The 14,437-nt window shown below is 41.6% G+C and overlaps 1 protein-coding gene across 3 annotated transcripts in view; it reads right to left on the reverse strand.

Annotated features, from left to right (window-relative positions):
• CENPP (centromere protein P) overlaps positions 1-14,437 on the reverse strand; it is a 362,315-nt gene that overhangs the window by 333,846 nt on the left and 14,032 nt on the right. For all 3 annotated transcript variants that reach the window (XM_065408730.1, XM_065408728.1, XM_065408729.1), the window contains one exon: positions 10,318-10,406. In XM_065408730.1, the coding sequence (XP_065264802.1) occupies positions 10,318-10,406 (89 nt within the window). The remainder of the gene's footprint in view (positions 1-10,317; positions 10,407-14,437) is intronic.

The raw sequence follows: 14,437 nt of genomic DNA on the forward strand, positions 1-14,437 counted from the left end.
TTAGCTATGGTGGCATTCTTTTGGTCCTGTTGCTTATCAAACTTGAAATTTAGATTAAGGTTTCTAACTAAGAGGGGTGAAGTTCTCGAAAAGCCTTCCAAGGGGAGCAGAGGGGGCAAAAAAATCTAACTGTTTGAAGACTGAGCTTGATAAGTTTATGGAGTGGATGGTATGATGAGGTTGCCTACAATGTTACATGGCCCATCTGCATCTTCTATTAGCAAATATTTCCAACGACTAGGGATGGGACATTAGACATGGAGGGCTCTGAGTTACTACAGAGAATTCCTTCCCACATGTCTGTCTGATAAGTCTCACCCACGTGCTGAGGCTCTAACAGATTTCCCTATTTGAGGTTGGGAAGGAAATTTCCCCCGGGTCAGATTGGCAGAGACCATGGGGGGTTTTCATCTTCCTTTCTGCAGCATGGGACATGGGTCACTTGCTGGTTTGAACTAGAGTAAATGCTGGAGTCTCTGTAACTTCAAGTCTTTAAATCAAGATTTGAAGACTTCGGCAATTCAGCCAGAGGTTATAGGTCTATTATAGGAACGAGTGGGTGAAGTCCCTTCAAGCCTTTAAGTCTATGAGTCCATGAGATGGTTGATCCACTGACACCAAAATGGTTAGCTACTGACAGGTAGCCATCAGGAATAGGGAGATTCCAAATGACGATGGCCAGGCTGAGGGCAGCTCTCATCTAGGCGTTCTGCTGCTGAGACTCTGGGGCAAACTCTGCACAGATTTCCAGGAAAATGTCTTAGGACATTCTAAAGTTCTGCCACCACTGCTGGTCATCCCAGGTCTACAGCACAATCCGGTCCCACCCATCATTGCTAGAGCACAAAAAGCAGCATGTCACCAAGTGAAGTCGTTCTAGGAAAACATCAAGGAGACGTGTTGCTCGATTTCAGCCTCCTCCTAAGAGGCCCTGTTCCTTAAGTTACTGAACAAATTCAGGTATTTGTGCAACAACCTATTCATATTTACCACCATGAGGATAACAGTGCTTGCCAATGCCTCCTCCATGCTTCCAGACAGCACTTTGAAAATGGCACTGGCTCACAAAATACAGATGGATGATGGGATGAAAGAAGAGCAATCTTGAGATTTCTGATAGACCAACAATATAAACAACAATTTATTGGTTAGCTTAATAACGATGTGAAGTATTGGCACTACACTGTTGTGTTTTTTGTAATGGTAACTCCAAATCCTGTGTGTATCCTTAAGTACAAAGAACAATTTTCAAAGAAATAGCTAGATCAGTAAGAGAGCTCATATAATTTAAGACTATTTTGGAAAGAATTTATCAGTAGAGAACCAGAGTGGATTAAAAAAAATTTCCATTAACTACAGAAAGAACTGATCTCAAAAGCTATTGTGCATGTGACACAGAAGTTATCCAAGAAACAGAAGACACATTTAACAACACAGTAACTCCCTATCAGGCCACAATAAAATAGTACCTATCCAATTTCTATACCACTTTTACAAAAGTGTATTAATCAGTAAAAACAAAAAGTATGTAAGAAACAAAATCCATTATAAAAGAAACAGGATCCCTTAACCACTTTCAAAGAAAAAAAATTAACTCAGCACAGTACTCATGACTTTTTGCACCAGATATAAAAACAAGAAATTACTCTTACAGCTGTAGCAAGAATGATGGTCTCATGGGGTTCCCCTTCTCTCTCTCACACACACACAAAACCACAACAGAACACCACCATCACACTACACATCCACCCACACAACTAAGCCCATGCAAAGTTTAATATAATACAGATGTGTTGTAGATACAGCACAAAATGCTGCATTCTACTGACAGAGTCAAAGTTTAACTAGTTAGGAAATGCAAACAAAGTTGAAGCCATTCTCAAAGTGTCAAAAAAAAAAAACCTTGAAAGGGTAATTTATGCAATAAATTAGATTACTATTCCCTGTCATGTGGTCTACTCACTGCTAGAGGTACCTCCTCCTGGCCACTCTGGGGTTAGCTGGGCCCTCCTCTAGCAGTCTCTCCACCCAAGGTCTTCTCTCTCCTGCCCCTCTAGCTCCAGGAGCTGCAGGTTCCTCTTTGTGACTGGGCCCCATGGCCAGGTCCCCAAAGTCCTCCCCTTATGTCCTCAAAGTCTTCTAAGGCGAACTGCCCCAGGCAGTCCACTTTCCACTGTGTAGTCTGCACCACTTCCCCAGTGGCTGGTAGGGGAACCCAGGCCCACCCTCTACTCCAGGTTCCAGCTCAGGGGTCCTCACTTCAACAGCCAAGGTCTGTCCTATCCAATTCCTTGTTGCTTTTCCCGTGACCCTTGCCTACCTGTAATTAATTAATGTTGATAAATTAAAATTAATTAATTAATGTTGATAAATGCAAAGTAATGCACATTGGAAAACATAATCCTAACTATACATATACAATGATGGGGTCTAAATAAGCTGTTACCACTCAAGAAAGAGATCTTGGAGTCATTGTGGATAGTTCTCTGAAATCATCCACTCAATGTACAGCAGCAGTCAAAAAAGCTAACAGAATGTTGGGAATCATTAAGAAAGGGATAGATAAGACAGAAAATATATTGCCTCTATATAAATCCATGGTACGCCCACACCTCGAATACTGCGTGAAGATGTGGTCGCCCCATCTCAAAAAAGATATATTAGAATTGGAAAAGGTTCAGAAAAGGGCAACAAAAATTATTAGGGGTATGGAACGGCTTCCGTATGCAGAGAGATTAATAAGACTGGGACTTTTCAGCTTGGAAAAGAGGCGACTGGGGGGGATATAATAGAGGTCTATAAAATCATGAGTAGTATAGAGAAAGTAAATAAGGAAGTGTTATTAACTCCTTCTCATAATACAAGAACAAGGGGCCACCAAATGAAATTAATAAGTAGCAGGTTTAAAACAAACACAAGAAAGTATTTTTTCATGCAACGCACTATCAACCTTTGGAACTCCTTGCCAGAGGATGTTGTGAAAGCCAATACTATAACGGGGTTCAAATGGGAGCTAAATAGATTAGTGAAAGAGCTCAGGCCTGCACAACTCGTAAAGCAGCGAGGGCCATATTACTCCAAAGAAAACAGCTGAGGGCCGAAACCCACCGCCCCCCACCCCCCGAAGCACACACACCCCAGCGCCGCCCAGCCCCCCCGAAACACCCCTCACCCCCACCCCAGCACCGCCCAGCCCCGCGGAAACAACACCCCCCCAGCAGCGCCCGCCCCACGAAAACAAACCCTCCTTCCCCAGCGCTGCCCCGTCGAAACAGCGGTATTGAACCTTGGTAATATGTTATAGCGGGCCCCTAAGGTAGTATAATTAAGGTAAAAGAAAAATGTCTTTTTGCTAGAAGTAGAATAAGATCTTCCCCCCACTTTGTAATCAATTGCCCTGTTAAATGAATGAGGCAGGCATGGAAGGCAGGCACCTCCAGACAGCTGCAACCCTTGGAGAGGGGATGGGAGCCAGACCAAGGACAATTAAACTTGTCAAGTGGGCTGACTAGAGAAGAGCAGACATACTGATGGCCTCAGGGGTTAGAAGCAAGCACCTTCCTTTGGGAACACCCTCTTTGCAGCATTGGGACAACCCTCAGCCCAGAGAAAAGCAGCAAAAAGGACCAATTTTTATGAGAGACAAGATCAGTAGAACAGGTCAGCCACTGACTCGCCGCTCGCCTCCTCACACCCCCCAAGTATAAAGCCCCACCTGCCACTGCCCACCCGCTCGCCTCCTCAGCCCCCCACCCCTCTGGCTCGCCTACTCACCCCCCGCTGTCCGCTCGCCTCCTCAGCCTCCCTCCCCCGCCGCCGGCTCACCTGCCCCTCCGCCACTGCCCGCCCGCTCGCCTCCTCAGCCCTCCCCCACCACCAGCTCACCTGCCCCCCTGCCACTGCCTGCCCGCTCGCCTCCTCAGCCCCCCCCCCCCCCCCGCCGCCGGCTCACCTGCCCCCCCGTCAGTGTGTGTGACACAATAAGTATAGCACATATCAGAATAACTAGCAGCAAGTGCTCAGGCAAAGTTCAACAGTGCAAGAGCAGACATACTGAGCATCAGGACTGTGATATCTTAATAAAGATGTGGGGAGAGTTTAGCCCAATGCTAGACTCATTACACTTACCTCTAACATGAACTACTTACACTACACATTTTATCACAGAGGTACTTTAAAGATAAACAAAATGGTTCTGATTTCTGTTCTAACCCCCCTGATCTCATGGCAGCTGTCTGTCTCTAAATATGATGGTGTAAGCACCAAAACAGTTCAGTTACTGTGTGTCATACTGCAGCATTGTAAGTGGCTACAGAGTCCACTTCTTGAGCAACAGTCCTTGCCACAAATAGTGCAGGTACATGGGACTGATCCAGGTATGGGACTGATCCAGAGGAAGATGCTGGCCCACTACTAGTGCTTGAGACTTGCTGCGCTTTCCTCTTTATTCTCTTCGCTTTTCTTTCCCTCAATACCCTTCTTCAGCCTATTTGACATCCTGGTCCAGCACAGCATGTGGCCTGTTGCTAGCTGAATCTTTTCTGTTTACAGTGTTCATGTTGAATGCTTTCAAGTCTCTCTTGCAAACGTTCATGAACCTGAGCCTAGATTGGTCCAGTGGCCTTGGAGCATCCACAAGTTCTCCATACAAGAGATCTTTTAGAACATGTCTATCATCCATCCAGATCAAGCCCACAGAGACATCTGTGTTCAAAAACACAATTTTGCTTTCTCAAGTACTTCAGTGTCAGGAACTTTGTTTTCCCACTTAATATTTAGAACAGGGGTAGGCAACCTATGGCACGCGAGCTGATTTTTAGTGGCATTCACACTGCCTGGGTCCTAGCCACCAGTCCGGGGGCCTCTGCATTTTAATTTAGTTTTAAATGAAGCTTCTTAAACATTTTAAAAACCTTATTTACTTTACATACAACAATAGTTTAGTTATATATTATAGACTTATAGAAAGAGACCTTCTAAAAATGTTAAAATGTATTACTGGCACGCGAAACCTTAAATTAGAATGAATAAATGAAGATTCGGCACACCACTTCTGAAAGGTTGCCAACCCCTGATTTAGAATATGATGAAGACTGTTGGTGTAGTGTTTAGCCTTCTCTCATGCCTGCTGTAGGTGGTCCAGGTCTCGCCACCATACAGCTGCGTACTCAGAACACAGTGTAGTTGGCACATATCTTGGTGTTCAAATGTTAGTTTCCTATTATCCCATACAACACATTTGGTCAGTCAGCCGAATGAGGTAGCTGCCTTTACGATGCAAGAATTAAGCTCATCATCTAGAGATAAGTTATCTGATACAGATAGCAGAGCTTGTGAACAACTTCTAACATGACATAAGCTATTGAAACGTCTGGTCCAGTCAACACATCCTGTGCCATAACCATTATCGTCTTTAGACTGATACATAGTCCAAGTTAATCACAAACAAGCACAAAGCTATTGCAAACTTGCTTGAGAGCCTCTTCACTGTGTGCAATGAGCACTGCGCCATCACCGAAAAGAAGTTCTCTTCTTTGCTTTTTGATCTTAGACATGCAATGTTGAAGAGATTTCCATCTGATGTTGTGTGGAGATAGATATCCTCAGTGCTAGATGAGAAAACACAACAAAGCAGCACAGAGATATACCAAAAAGTGTCGGTTCCAAAACATATTCCTGTTTGAAATCACTCTGGATTTCAAAGCTGCCAGATTGATCAACATCATAGTGGACTGTAGCCTAAGTTTATGCAATCATGGAAGGATCAAATCATACTGAAGAGAATTTGGGGGCAAGAAATACTCTCTAGCAATTGGAAATTCCCTTTCTGATGACCAGGTCAAAAACCTTTGTGAGATCTATGAAGGCCACATAGAGAGGTTTCACTTTTTCTTGACACATTTCTTTCAGTTGCCTTAGTGCGAAGACCATGTCAATAGTTTATCTACCATCACAGAAGCCACACTGACTCTTTGGATATATATATCCAGCAAAAAATTAGTCTTTTGAGAATGACTCGTACGAGCACCTTGCCTGCAACACTAAGGACAGAAATTCCTGTAGTTGTTCCTCTATAGCAGGGGTGGGCAACCTTTCAGAAGTGGTGTGCTGAGTCTTCATTTATTCACTCTAATTTAAGGTTTCGCGTGCCAGTAATACATTTTAACATTTTTAGAAGGTCTCTTTCTATAAGTCTATAATATATAAACTAAACTATTATTGTATGTAAAGTAAATAAGGTTTGTAAAATGTTTAAGAAGCTTCATTTAAAATTAAATTAAAATGCAGAGCCCCCCGGACCGGTGGCCAGGACCCGGGCAGTATGAGTGCCACTGAAAATCAGCTCATGTGCCGCCTTCGGCACGCGTGCCATAGGTTGCCTACCCCTGCTCTATAGAATGTGCTGTAGTTTTGCACTCACTCCAATCTCCTTTGTTTTCATACATTATGATGTTGGCATTGTTCACGTCTTGTGGTATCATTCCTTCCTTCCCACAGGTAAGCAAGATATTGTACAGCTGTTTCAGCTCACCTTGTCCTCCTTGTTTCAGTACTTCAGCTGGAATTCCATCTTTTCCTGCAGTCTTTCCTGGTGCTAGGAGGTAATTTCCTTTTCAAGCTCATTTACATTTGATTCTATATTAAGTTCTTTGATGGTCTGGAGCCTGGGGACCGCATTTAGTGCTGCTTCAGAAATAGTGGTTGCACATGGATAGAGTTTGTGATAATGTTCCACCCAGCACTGCATCTGTGTGCTTGTCTTAATAAGTATGTCTCCATTAAGAGATTTGAATGGGGTAGTCTTCTTAGCTGAAGGACCTATTGCTTTCTTGATTCCATCATACATACTTCTTAGATCTCAATTCTGAAAAAAAATGTATTTTTTCATACAGACTGAGGCAGTATGATTGAGCTCATTGTCTCTCTCTTCACTGCAATGAGCTCTTGGCCACTCTGAGGTTAGACAATGGTTCATGTGTGGTGGAGATATGCCGTGCATTTTGCTTCAATAACTGGAAGCATTTTTTCAGCATATGCTGCAAACCAATCTTTATCTTGTACATTCTTTTTACCAAAAGCTAGGATTGAAGCTATATGGATATTCAGTCTAAGTGTGTTCCACGCTGCATCAGCAACTAGGGGAGGTGGAATGCAGGACACAGCTTCCCGGAGATTTTTAGTGAGTTGAAGACATCCTCCGTGGTCTTTTGTGTTGTTGATGTTAATGTGTGAGGAAAAAGCTTTGTTTGGTATAATGGAATAGTGAAAACCTTATTTTGCAGCATGGTCTGTGTCACAGTCTGAACTGTAAAAACTGTAAGTATGGTGAATATCCTGTAGGTGTTTTCTGTGGGTGACAATTAAATCCAGTTGGTGCCAGTGGCCAGCTGTGGAATGTCTCCAGGAGACCTTCTGGCCATGACTACCCTGGAAGTAGTTATAGGCAATGCACAGTACTCCTGCATTGTTTGCCCATTGTTATTCATTTTTCCTACTCCATGGTGGCCAGTGCATAGCAACCACATCTCGTGATGAGAGGGACTCTAACATTGAAATATCCCAATAGATATAGTCACTTGCCCAGTGGTAGTTTGCTGGTGACACTGTCTACCTGCTAATAGAACAAGTCCTTCTCTTGAAAGGTGGAATAAAGTGCTGGGGCATAGGTAATGATATTGGCAAAGCTGCCTATGGAAGATATTCTTAGTGATATAATACATCCTCATATTGCAGTGGGACATTCGACCCTGGGTGCTAAGGAGTTGACTGCAAAACCATCCCACGTTTGTGATAGTCGTTTGCTTTTTCCATGCCAAAAGAAGGCGTAATGCATCTCGCATAGAGAGCCTACATCAACTAGTCTGACTTCAGAGAGAGTGGCTACGTCTATGTCAAGCTTCTCCAGCCCTCGGTCAATGATGGCAACCTTTCTAGGGCCATTGACCTCACTGAGGTCATCCTCACAGTGCAAACTGTCCTCACATTCCAGCAAGCAAGTTTGAAGAGTGCAACCAACATACCCAAACCTTTGGCACATACACCTAGGCAGAAAAATAAAGAGGCAGAGGCTTGCCTTGGGACCAAATCCCCCCTCCTGGTAATACTGACTGGATCAAAAAGGCATGAAAGACCAAGATATTTGGAAGCCAGCACCAATGCAAGAGATGCCAGAGAGCAGAACTGAGTTGCAATGCCAACCACCTGACGCTTTCTCCACAGTGAATTCAGTTCAGAGTTTTCTCCCCAGCTTTTGTTCAACCAAGAACTGTCTGCAAGGAGTCAGCACCAGATGGAATTACTCCTTTGTGGATATTGTTTTTCATTCCAATGGGTATCTGGCAACCCCACCACTACCAATTGGTGAGTAGTGGCGTTCCCGGTTTAGTCACCAAGCATCTGATCCATGGCAGGTTACGTGATACCAGTAGTAAGCCTCACATTCCTGACCTATGAGGATGGTAGCACTAGATGCCATGGCTTAGCTGGTTAAACAACTGTCTAGTAAATGGAAGATTGTGGGTTCAAATGCCAGTGGTGCCTCTGCTTACTTCTCACCTCTCTGATAAGAGTGATAAATATGTACTATACTTTACAAGTCACTTCAACAAAAATATTGAACTTGTTTAAAAAAAGACCATTGTAGGCAGGGCTGGTAGCATGACTGTGACATACTGGGGTGCAATCCAACCAAGTGAGGGGCTGCTCTGCACCTTGGGCGCCTTACAATGCCTTACTGCAGTAGCTACCACCTGGACCACTTACAAGCAGCCTGCTAGCATGCAAACAACACCCTAAATGTCTGTATGTAACTGCAGCCTGCCAGCCACACTCTGGTCACACTTTGGCTTTTACCAGCCTGGGTTCTTTCTGCAGAGTGACCCCAATACACTACCAGTCCTGGATTTTTCCAAAAATATATGTATTGTACTGAGCAGCCCTCTCTTGGACAGTCCAGAGATATTAAATCTGTTGTCCCTTTAAGGGAATAATACACAACAACTTGCCACCTTAAATAGCGTTACCCAGACAATTTAACTTAAACATACTGGATTAGTTTCAATTAAAGAATAAAACAAGTTTATTTAACTACAATGAGATTTTAAATGAGTACAAGCAATGAGGCATAAAAGTTAGAAATGGTTACAAGAAAAATAAAGTTAAAGCACTTCCTAGGGCCTAACTTAAATTATACTTGATTCAAAGTGAAGTTCTTACCACATCCTTCTAACAGAATTACTGACCAAACTTTACAGGGCAGGACCCCTCTCCCAAAGTCCAATGGCTGTTTCTTTTGTCTTCTAGGGTACAAAGAAGGAGATGCACAGGGAGCGATACACCTTGCGGTGTTTGCCCCTCACTTTTATAGTTCAGCCCCCTCAAAGTTCTATCCAGCTGAGCAGAAGGAAACAGAGTCTAGTGAGGAAAGATGCTACATGCTGTTTTCTGTCACCTGTGTGTGCTGAGATGCAGATTTTCTTCATCTTCTTTCCTTTTCTCTCTTGCTGAGGACATTGTTTACAGCTTATATGCAAATTGAGATAACCACATGTCCCTTTGCACAAGACTGCTTGACCAGTTGTCCTTAACTAGCTAGGAATAAGAAACAGACTCCTATCCTTTATGAGGGTCAATCACTAGAGGGAGATACAATCACACACATTTTGCTCATGTATAACAATGTTGGAACAGAAAAGCAGTCCATGAAAGGGTTTCTTACATATTAATTGAAATTAGTTAAATTATCTCTAGACTAAGCAATACAAAGCTTAGCTTCTAAAACACATTACAACAAAAATATGTATTCCGTTTTTAATATGGCTTCATAATTTGGGGGAGGGATAGCTCAGTGGTTTGAGCATTGGCCTGCTAAATCCAGGGTTGTGAGTTCAATCCTTGAGGGGGCCACTCAGGGATCTGGGGCAAAATCAGTACTTGGTCCTGCTAGTGAAGGCAGGAGGCTGGACTTGACAACCTTTCAAGGTCCCTTCCAGTTCTAGGAGATAATAATAATAATTAATGGAGATATCCTATTATTATTATTATTCATATGGTACTTTTCTGGCCTTAAAAAAATCTATGATAACCTAATCTGCCCGCCTGCCATGACACAAGCCATAGAATTGCTTCTATTAATTCCTGAATCAAACCCAGTAATCTGAAGGTATTTAAGAGCCACTGATTACAACGTTACCAAGCAAAGAAAATGACACAGCTTTTTCAGCAAATCCAAAGAATCAAACCACTCAATACTTTCTCTTGTACAATGAACCATCCATATCAACCATACAAAAATAATTTATTTGACAAAAACCTTACCTGGACACAAACTTGCTTAAATCCGAATATTCACCACATTCCATTATAATGCTGAGGTCAGTAACAGCAGCAGATATGCTTTCATTACTCTAGATTGGAGAAATTATTAAGAAAAAATGCAGATTAATTTATAATTATACATAAACTTGCTAGTTACAGGAGTTCTTAAACACAGATTTTAAAGTGAGGTCTACTTATATGAAAAATCTTTGATGACACACATAAATAGTACAAAGGTAACAACCTATTGGAATAATACCTATGCTCCCTTGAAGAGAAATGGCAATTTTTAAGAAGTACAAGATGATGGTGCTTGTATGCTTCATAACATGGCGTTGCTTTCTGTTTAATCTATTATTGTCCCATTCTCTTCATCCCCCAGCATGACTTCAACAAGTAATATTAACAAATAAACAAACAGAACCCCACCATTGTGTAACACAGTGGTTTTCAGCCAGGGGTCCGTGGCCTAGGGGTCCACGAGCAGGTTTCAGGGGGGTCCCTCAAGCAGGGCCAGCTTTAAACTTGCTGGGGTCCATGTCTAGTAGTAGGATTTTATGTTTGTATTTTGTATGATTTAGAATGAAGGATAAAGAATAATGAGATAATAATGTAGCATGTATTAAATGTATTGGTGTATGATTTGATTATATCCTGCCAGCCACCCTTTTTGAATAGCAGAAAGGAATGACCTAATGGGCCATTTGGTAAAGATGCATTAGCCAGAATCTGTGTCTGGGCTGATTTCAAGGCAATAACAGATGGTTTTAAGATCACTACTTTGTTGTAGGGCTAGCATTTTAAAATAAGTAAAAGAATGCCATGATTGTTTTCTTGTGCATTGCAACTTGATGTTCCTATTTAAAATGTTCTGTGTAAATTAGTTCTGTTTTGTGTGTGCATGAGGAATATATGTGTTAAGAGATGCATGTGAAGGCTATTGCTGAACTAGATGTACGAGGGAGGAACCGGAGACAGACGCAAGGGCGCCAGGAGGCTGTAACACACCCCTATTGATATGTCAGAGGAGGGCAGATTGACGACTCTAAAAATAAGACAGGCACCTATCAATGGGGACAGGATAGCTGTGATAAAGAATGAGAAGGACAATTTAAGAAAACAAGCACTCGTCAAACAACAATTGATTAAAGCATGACAGTGCAAAACTCATTGGTCCCAATGAAGGAAAATCACTATATAAGCAGGGTGCCTTGCCATGAAACTTCAGGTTCGTCCTGCCAAGACTTCCCTGGAGCATCGTGTCGTGACAGATGGAACCTGGCTCCTCCCTACCCATGATCAACCTAGCTGGCCACTAGATTGATCCGGACTCTGGACTAGTAACTATAACATCGACTCGTGGGACAGTGTGTGTGTGGTGTGTGATTGAATGCATATGCTAATTGTTGTATCTTCAATAAAAGCGGCGTATTGCCTTTTCCCCCGAAAAAGATCCCGTGGTGCTTCTTATAAGCATAACACATGGCAGAAACCCAAAGCCCTGCCACCCGGGGTACTGAGCCCCACCACCTGGGGCTGAAGCCGAAGTCTGAGCAATGTAGCTTTGCAGGGGTCCCTGTGGTATGGAGCCCCAGGCATCTCCCCTGCTTGCTACCCCCTAATGCTGGCCCTGGCTTTTATATGCCGAAAACCAGTTATTGTAGCACAGATAGGCCATGCAGTTTTTATAGCATGCTGTGGGGGGGGCTCAGAAAGAAAAAAGTTGAGAATTCCTGGTGTAACAAACAAAACTTTGTCATCCAACCACTCAATAAATAAAATAATGTAATGTGATCTAAAGAGAGGAATAAGAAAATCATTTGTTTGCTCTATAGTTCTCCTTGTGTTTTATTTCTTGAATTTGTTTTATATTTTATGACATCCATTTTGCCTTAATTTCATTTTACTTCACAAGAATATGTGTATACAAATATACCTGCTGAAATAAGTGTCATTAATGTGTATTCCAAATTAAAATCTCAAACAGTGTATGCAATTTTAGCTTTCACAGAGACAGTGAGAAAGTATATAATTATTTGTATTATATGTTTTAAAACATGTCAGAGCAGTTAGCTTGGGAAAGGACAGTGGAAAGATTAGAAGTTAGAACACATCACTTGGAAAGACATCATGAAACAGGCAGCATTAATACTTCTCATTGCACTGGGGCATGCAATACTGTTTTTCCTATTCCAGCTAGTATGAACTCATGGGAAGGTAAGATAGAGAAAACAAATTTAATGGGAATGCTGGAGTCAAGTGAAAACATATCATGACATTCTGTAGCATTGCTTGGACAGGGACATTGCCAATGTTGCCATGACTAGAGTTGGAGGAGGCTTGCCAAGATACTTTATAAAATTCAGGAAGTTGAATAAGCACCATAAGGAAAGAAAATCAATTAAAACATATAGCAGAAGGCTCAGATCTGGGCACAGAGCTGCAGACAAGCTGCTAGCACAGTTACTGGATGTAAGCAATTGTATCTTTATAGAAAACTGGCATCCCAGGAAACTGACACTACCATTTTATACCCAGGCGCCATCTTGTGGTCCACTGAAAAAGGTTTAAAGGGAAAAAAAGTCCTCTGGAAAAAGGCAATTTTTAATTAATTGACCACTCCCTCAATGTTCTTGAGATTTGACGTGGTAGAGTTTAAAGTTAGTATAAAGCTAAAATTGCGTATGTACTTGGAGAGAGTTTAAGTACAATACAGCAGAATCTCATGGTATTTTTATGTCAAACTTCATCTTTCTGTAAAGGATCTCTGCTTCGGCACTTGGGACTCCATCTTTCATTGTTAATGACTTTTAGCACCAGTACAGGCCTTTTTTTTTATTTTTATTTTTAATCTAGAGACAGAAGTAAAAATCCTTTGCTGTGGTAAAACTTTCAGATTTCTATCAAGAACTTGGGGAAACAAAAGAATTTAACTCATTAAGTTGCAAGATGAAAGGAATCAGATGAAATCTATGCTGTGGCCATTTTATATATCCCCAAAACAGGAGGAAGAAAAATAATCCTAATTTATCTTTCATCCAGTTCTGGTCTATTTGTATCTAATTGGGCATTCCTTGAAAAAGGGTTTGGGGGGAATAGTAGCAGGGGGATTAGAGCTATATTTTTATTCTAAGGGTCTCAGAATACTTTACACATATTAGTAAATCTGTTCCCCAACATCAATGTCCTAGGAAGTAAAACATTTATCATCCTAATTTTACAGGTGGAGAGCCTAAGGAACAGAAGTTATGGCAAAATTTCCAAGTTTTAAAATTGTGGACTGAAGACCCAATCCTGCATTGAGAAATATGGGCAGACCCCTCCATCCATGCAGACCCCCATTGACTTCAGTGTTTTCATTGCATGCTGGAGACCTAAGTGTCTTGGATAACATCACACAGGAAGTCTGTGGCAAAACCAGGATTATCCCCATCTCATAACTTCCAATCTTGTGCCTTAATCGCAAGACTACCATTATTTCACCTTTATTTTGAAAAATCCAAACAATTCCTTGTTTAAACAAATGTTGTTATGCACACAAAAATTCACACACAGCCTCTCTTTTATGCTGCTGAGGTAGCCAAATAGCAGTGTGAGAAATATTTTCATAGAACCTCCAACATACCAAAAACACAATAGGATATTTTCTTTAGTTTGGGGGGGGAGGGGAGATTTTTTTCAATTCCCCGTTACATACAAAATTCTGAACTACACTTTTGGAAAAAAGTTAGTACACACATTAGTCACATACAAAAATCTGAACGTCATAGTAAGCATGCTGCATTGTCCATTTCTTAAAAAAATAGAAATGAAAAGCAAAATGTGTGTTCATGAAATGTTGTGTTGACATTTTACTACTGTAACTAAATAATTCATAGATAGCATTCTCACAGTGAATGTAATCCAGTCACATTATAAATAAAATCTTCAAATGTAACACAATACATAGTAATACAGTGCATGCAAGGAAGCTGAATTATAATTGCTATGGAAACCACAGCTTTAAATTTCCTGACTTATGTAAAATCTCTATCATATTACAAGACCATATATTTGTGTTGTATTTAATGACTGTACAAGTAGATATGTGCTATACACATTAGAGTCTGTATGTGTAATT

Source organism: Emys orbicularis, chromosome 7 (genome assembly GCF_028017835.1).
Source record: "Emys orbicularis isolate rEmyOrb1 chromosome 7, rEmyOrb1.hap1, whole genome shotgun sequence".
NCBI lineage: Eukaryota > Metazoa > Chordata > Testudines > Emydidae > Emys > Emys orbicularis.